Raw genomic sequence first — 6414 nt, 5'->3', positions numbered from 1 at the left:
GCAGGCGACCCCAAGCCAAGGGTTACTGGGTCACTAAAAAAAAAAAAAAAGTGTCACCATTAAAGTCTGCACCATTAGCACCTGAGATGTCTGGGTGACACCTGCTTTGGCTTAGTTTATTAGAAAACTTGCTGTGTCAGAGGCAGGTAGTTTTCAAAGTTCCACGCTTCGGCTGTTGGTAAAGGAGAGTTCGATTATGCAAAGGCCTTTCTCTGAAGACGGTGGTTCTGAGAAAGCTGTCTTGCCATTGAAGCAGTTAACTATTAGAAACAAAAAGGCCTGATGGAAATCTGTCTTGGTAACCAGGGGGCAGTATGGATCCTACCAGGCGAGTTTGCAATGACCTCAGTGCCCTGTGGGCGGCTGTGGTGGGCGTGGTGGATGGGCGGTGTCGCCCGTCGCCTTCCTCTCCGACCCCGCAGGTTGTCCCCCTGACGTGCATCTGAACTCACTTCACAGGCCTGATGCGCTCGCGGGTCCGGGGGGCTGACGCCGCCCACGCCAAGGTGCTGACCTTCCTGGACAGTCACTGTGAGTGCAACGAGCGCTGGCTGGAGCCGCTGCTGGAGAGGGTGGCCGAGGTGAGGCGCGGGCCGGGGAGGGAGGGCGCGCCCTGGGTGTTGTCCAAAGAGTGTTTCATCGGCTGCAGGACCCCAGCACTAGGGGGGCGGTTGCCGGGCACATCTGGGGCAGATAAGACCACCCTTTCCTTATGAGCATCTCCCCCGGCTTGAGCAGGCAGGACGGTCGCGCCCGCCTGGTGCCCGGCTAGTCTGAAGGGCCGCTCCGTCCCCAGAGAGGGCACAGCTCGCCCACCGACAGGCCTGCCCACCCGCCGGGCTTCCAGGCTCACGGAGGGGCAGGTGGGTGGGGCCCGCACAGTGACTGGCAGGGCCAGGGGGAGATCTGGGGCCCCACGTCACTCATTTGCTGCCTTCTGGAAGCGTCACTAATGTCAAGTTTGGCCTTTGTCATTTCTCTTGCCTTCTGCATGTTGTACTGACCTTCCTTCCTGTGGTGTCTGTCACGTGGGTCTAGAGAGGGCAGACAGCTTCAAAGGCCTCATCTTCACAAACGATGTGGCATCAAGAAACGGCCCCGTCTAGGGGGAGTGTCTTCTTTTTGGCAGAATCATAGGCGGGGCAGGCTCAGCACCTGGAATCCTCTCGTGATCTGGTGTCCCTTCTGCTGTGACAGTACTGGCCCTCCCCTCCACATCCCGCACACACACCACGCACGTCCACGGGAGTGTGTTCCTGACTTTGTTGTGTGGACGTTTCAGAGATGGGTCCGTCCCTGAGGTTCACCGCAGCTCACGAATTAGCCGTGTTAGACACAGCTGAGCTTAGGTGCTGCGAGAGTGAAACCACCCTTGTTGAAATTCTGATCTTCGAGAGGACAGAACAGGACCCCTGGGCACACTGGCATGGGCCTTGCCCTTGCTGGGAGGACAAATGGCTGACGTGTGCCCTGGCCGTGGTGTCTCCTCCCACGGAGCGATTCCTGCCCTCCACGAGCCCACCCCAGGGCACCCCCGTGTGCTGGCCGTGAGCGGGCCGTCCTGGCGGGGAGGCTGGGGTCCTCGTTAAGCAGGTGGTGGGTGGGGAGGGGCAGCCGGGTCTGTGCCATGAGCATCCGGCACAGATGCCTCCTCCGGGTGTGTGGGGCTTTTTGTTCTGCTGGGATCCCCATGACTGCTCTCCCCTTTTCCCTGTTTCAGGACAGGACACGGGTCGTCTCCCCCATCATCGACGTCATCAACATGGACAACTTCCAGTACGTGGGGGCGTCTGCTGACCTGAAGGGCGGTAGGTGTCCACCACAGTCCTCCCGCCCGGCTTGTGCTGTCTGCACAGCGTGGGACCGTCGCCCCCTCTGTTGTAGGAGTGACGGTCATGACAGTGTCCACACCACACGTGCACTCACAAGAGGACTTCATAAAGACAGAGCAAGTGGCCCTGTGTCCTTAGAGAGCTGCCCGGGCTTCCCGTTCTGCTCTTATCTCCTGGACCCTCTGCGGCGTGTGTGAGCCATGGGGCTCCGTGAACTGTTGTGTCCTTTATGGTCATAGATGACGAAGCCCCCTGTTGGGGTCTGGGGCCAGCAGCTCCACAGAGCAGGGTTCGTGGAGATGAAGGGGCTGCAGTTTTCACAAGGCCCTCCCCACCCTGGCTCTGCAGCCTGTGTCTCTTGCTGGTTGCCCAGCCGGGCTGACCCTGCTCCCTACCCACCCACCACGTCCTGCCTGCACCTGGGTAACCGTTTGTCTGAATGACCCCCCAGTGTCCCGTAGGGACCCCTCAAACCCACCTGCCACGGAGCCCTAGGAGTGTCCTGTCTGAAATGCTCTTTACCCTCTGTATTAGTCCATTTCTGTTGCTTATAACAGAAATACCTGAAACTGGGTCGTTTATAAGGAAACAATATTTGTTACTTAGTTTTGGAGGCTGGGAAGCCCAAAGTTCGGGGAACAAGTCTGGCGAGTGCCTCGTTGGTGGGCGGTGACTCTTCACAGCAGCGCAGGTGTCCCGTGGCAAGAATGGACGGAGAAGAGAGCTGACCTGCTCACTTTCTCTCCTATGAAGCCCCCAGAACCACGCCCGGCCCTCCGTGAGTGGATCAGTGCTTTCACAGGAGCACAGTCCTCACAATCCAGTCACGTCCTCGAGGCACCCACCTTTCAATTACCGTGATAGGGTTTCCCACCCTCCTGACACTGTCACAATGGGGGCTAAGTTTCTAATACACAGACTTTGGGGGATACAGTTCGATCCAAAGCACCCTCTTAAAAATTTCCAAAGGCCCCAGAGCGGTTGGTGGTGTGGGTGGTGCACAGACATTTGCTGCGTTCTGTGTAAAGCCGAGAAGTTGCTAGAACAGCTGAAGGGGGCAAGTGGCGGGTCAGCTGCAGCCTCCAGCCTGCACTCCCGAGGGAATGAGATTGAAGCGGGCTGGTAAGGTCTTGTATTGGCATAAAAGTAGTTTTGATGTCACGAGCTCCCTGACAGGGTCTGGGCCCCCCAGCACTTCCTGGACCACCCCCAGGAGACTGCCATCACGAAGCGCTGCTGATGGTGGCCTGGCATCACCCTCCCACTCTGCAAGGAGCCATCGGGGTGCCTGGCCTGGCCCTTACGTCCCTGTGCGCCACGACCGGGTGGGCAGAGAAGGCCTGTGCCCCAGGGGGCTCTAATGCCTCCCGGTAACGAGCACTGCAGCTCTGAAGTTGGCTGCCTGGCCTGCGAGGCCTAGGCCGAGAGCCAGGAAGCCCCAGAGGCTGCTCTGAGCAGCTGGGAGACGTCCGTGTCTCTGCCTTACGCTTTTGTAAGGTACTCGTTAGAAGGTTGTGTTCCCTCCCCCGGAACTACTGACTCCTTACCTGAGATCGGTGGGCTCTGACTGCTCAGAACCCCAGATTTGTAGCGAGTGGTGCGAAGTACAATGTTTGGGGATTGAAAGAGGAAGGAGCCTTAGACGGCAGGAAGGCTCCGCACGTTCAGAGTGTCTTGTGCATTTGGAAGAGCTGGGACTGATGGGCTGTTTCTCCTGGAGCAGCTGCTGAGGTCAGGGCAGGGGCGGGGACGGCCAGAGGCTCTGCGTGGGTCAGAAGGACGGGCCACATTTTCTCTAAGGCCATTTTACCAAATCATGTTAGGGAAAAAATAAAATAAAGGATGACATTCCTAGCAAATTTTGAATCTAATACAGCTTGTCTCTTTGGACCAAATTAATAAAATAAATAATAAAAACAATAAACATCAAAAAATGAAGATATTAGGTCGATTGGGCTTTAACATTCCCTGCTAATAAAATAGCCGGGACACTGGTTTTCTGGTTGGATTTGTTGTGTTCAGGGGAGCCTGGTGGGTCGGGGCCCGCACTGGCTTCCTCTCTGTGCGGCACTGTCCCTGCTGCCTGGCCCCCAGACACCCCGCCGTCCTGCCCGGCCCGCTGCACTCTGCAGTGAGGGAGCTGGGAGCCGGCAGACTTGTTTGGTCCAGGGCCTGTGGTCCAGCTGTGAAGTATGCCGAGCTGGCCCCGGAGACTCCGAGCCCCCACCTTCTGTCCTGCAGTCACCACGGCTATTAGGGCAGAAAGACTGAATCCAGAGCATGTGGACAAGAAATCCATGCTTGGGCATTGCAAAAGCCCTGTTGACAAAAAGCCCAATGGCAGAGAGCTTACGAGGACAGGGTTGAAGGGTAGAACGCCCTGGAGTAATTAGGGTTGGCCACCAGACCCTTGGAATTGGAAGTGCCCTCCATGCCACGTGTCTGCCAAGAAGTGGTCTCCCGGTGCAGCAGGGGAGCTCAGCGGGCGGGCAGGCAGCCCCCAGGTGGCACACCGCAGTTCCCTTGTGGCAGCTGTGGGCCTGCACCCTGCAGATGCCTGGAGCCAGGTTGAGGCTCAAGGCTGAGGTCTAACATCCTTAGTGGCCTGTGGGTTCTGAAAATGAAGTGGGACAGGTGCCAGGTTGCCAGAAATTATAGCTTGTCCACCCAGTTCTGCAGCTTCCTGTGGCTCGTGTTCACCTGGAAGTTCCCACGGTCCTGCCTGTCCGCTCCTGCGCAGGAGGACGGGGCCGGTTTCTGCGGGGACACAGTCTGCTCACCTCCGTAGGGCCTGGACACGGTGGTGTTGCCGCGCAGACCCTGGTCCCTACATTTCACACTTGTCTCTACGCATTTTACTGTTAAACCAGCCCGACCTGCAATTTTTAGGGTGCAGAGAGGAGACTTCAGCGTGTCTGCACCTCCCTTCCCCCAGGCACTCTCTCTTTCCTGCACGTAGTCCTCATTGTTTGGCTTTGTTTGGGTTTTCCTGTCCCAATATGAAAGTTTTTGGCCGCAAGGGTGGAGGTGACAGGAGCCACCACAGTCACTCATCAGTGCCCTGTCATTCCCTGCCACAGGTTTTGATTGGAACTTGGTGTTCAAGTGGGATTACATGACGCCTGAGCAGAGACGGTCCCGGCAGGGCAACCCCGTCGCCCCCATCAAGTAAGTGCCGGGCATCCTCATGTGCCCCTCGCAGGTGCGACCCCAGGCTCTGGCCCTCTCTTCCGCCCTGTCCCTTGTCTCAGCCTGAGGCGAGAGCCTGCGCCAGGTGACAGAACGGAGTCCTTCGCGACTTCTCTTCCTCAGATGGAGCCTCGCGTAGGTTTTCAAGGCGGATCTGCCAGTTCTGAGCGTTCCTCCACGTCGATCATGCGGAGCGTTTTCTGTGGCAGAGTGGGCTCCAGGACAGGGAGGGCAGTGGACCGCGTGGTGTCCCGCCTACCTGGCTGCCTCGTGCGCGTTGGCACCTCGCTTTAGATCCTTGGGCCGTGCCATGAGTGCCTGGGGCGGAGGGGCAGCAGCTCAGAGGGGGCGCACAATTGTGTGAGGAGGTGGGCACAGAGCATCTAGCACCAAGGTGCATTGTGACATGTGCCCGACACCTGCTTGTGCTCTAGACGCTTCCAGCCTAATTCTCACGGCATCTCTGCTGGGAACGGAGCAGGAACTCAGTAAGTGTTGTGTAGCTGACCCCGGGGGACCGGTAGGCGGGGACCTTGATGGTCCCCTGTCACAGAGCAGGAACCTGATCCTGACACTGTCGGCGTGTCCCGAGTGTGCCAGCGGCATTATACCTGCTATTTCTGTAATCCTTTACCCCATCAGGAAGCTGAGGCACAGAAAGGCCAAGTACCTTGCCCAAGGCGTCCTGTCAGCCAGTGGTCCAGCCCCAGCGGTCACTCCCTCCTGGGAGGCTGGGTGCAGCCCCTGGCACGGTGAGAGCATCCAGGCAGGGACTGGGTGTGGCATCTGGGGCCGGCAGGGGTGGGGCAGGGAGCGGGGTCTCTGCGCTGTTCCGAAGGTCATCTTGCATTTATGGAGTGGGCATGGCCTTGGCAGAAGAGTGCCGTGCCCTCACCTTGACCTCCGCCCTCTCTCTGCCTCTGCAGAACCCCCATGATCGCTGGCGGGCTGTTCGTGATGGACAAGTCCTATTTTGAGGAGCTTGGGAAGTACGACATGATGATGGACGTGTGGGGAGGAGAGAACCTGGGTACGTGCACACCTGGCCCCTCGGGACGGGAGGAGACGTGGAAGGCGTCACAGTGGCCATCTACTGGGCACGACCGGTCCCTGCATATGTCTGGGTTGGCCATTGCAGTGTGGGTGCAATGTTAAATGTTAGGGTGCAGAGAGTCTCTGAAGGACAGCACACACCCTCTGGTGGCCTTGGCTGCAAACTTGTGGAAACGGGAAGGGTCCAGGTGCGAGCCTCTGTGTTCAGCCGCGGCGTGCACGTGAGCCCTGGGAGGCTGGGGTCGACTGAATTGTGATCGTGGAAATCAGAGGGGGTGGCATTTAGTCCCTTCTGGACACTTCTGTGGATGGTTCTAATTTGGTTTGATTTTTTTTTTTT

The 6414-nt window shown here is 58.1% G+C and overlaps 1 protein-coding gene across 1 annotated transcript in view; it reads left to right on the top strand.

Annotated features, from left to right (window-relative positions):
* The window catches only part of GALNT2 (polypeptide N-acetylgalactosaminyltransferase 2), an 82898-nt gene that overhangs the window by 49506 nt on the left and 26978 nt on the right, over nt 1–6414 (top strand). Inside the window, exons 6-9 of the mRNA XM_008585438.1 lie at nt 460–581; nt 1721–1808; nt 4913–5000; nt 5948–6051. Coding sequence (XP_008583660.1) covers nt 460–581; nt 1721–1808; nt 4913–5000; nt 5948–6051 — 402 coding nt within the window. The remainder of the gene's footprint in view (nt 1–459; nt 582–1720; nt 1809–4912; nt 5001–5947; nt 6052–6414) is intronic.

Source organism: Galeopterus variegatus, unplaced genomic scaffold (genome assembly GCF_000696425.1).
Source record: "Galeopterus variegatus unplaced genomic scaffold, G_variegatus-3.0.2 Scaffold3571, whole genome shotgun sequence".
NCBI lineage: Eukaryota > Metazoa > Chordata > Mammalia > Dermoptera > Cynocephalidae > Galeopterus > Galeopterus variegatus.
Note: the sequence above shows the minus strand (reverse complement) of the source record. Positions and strands in the feature narration are given on the sequence as shown.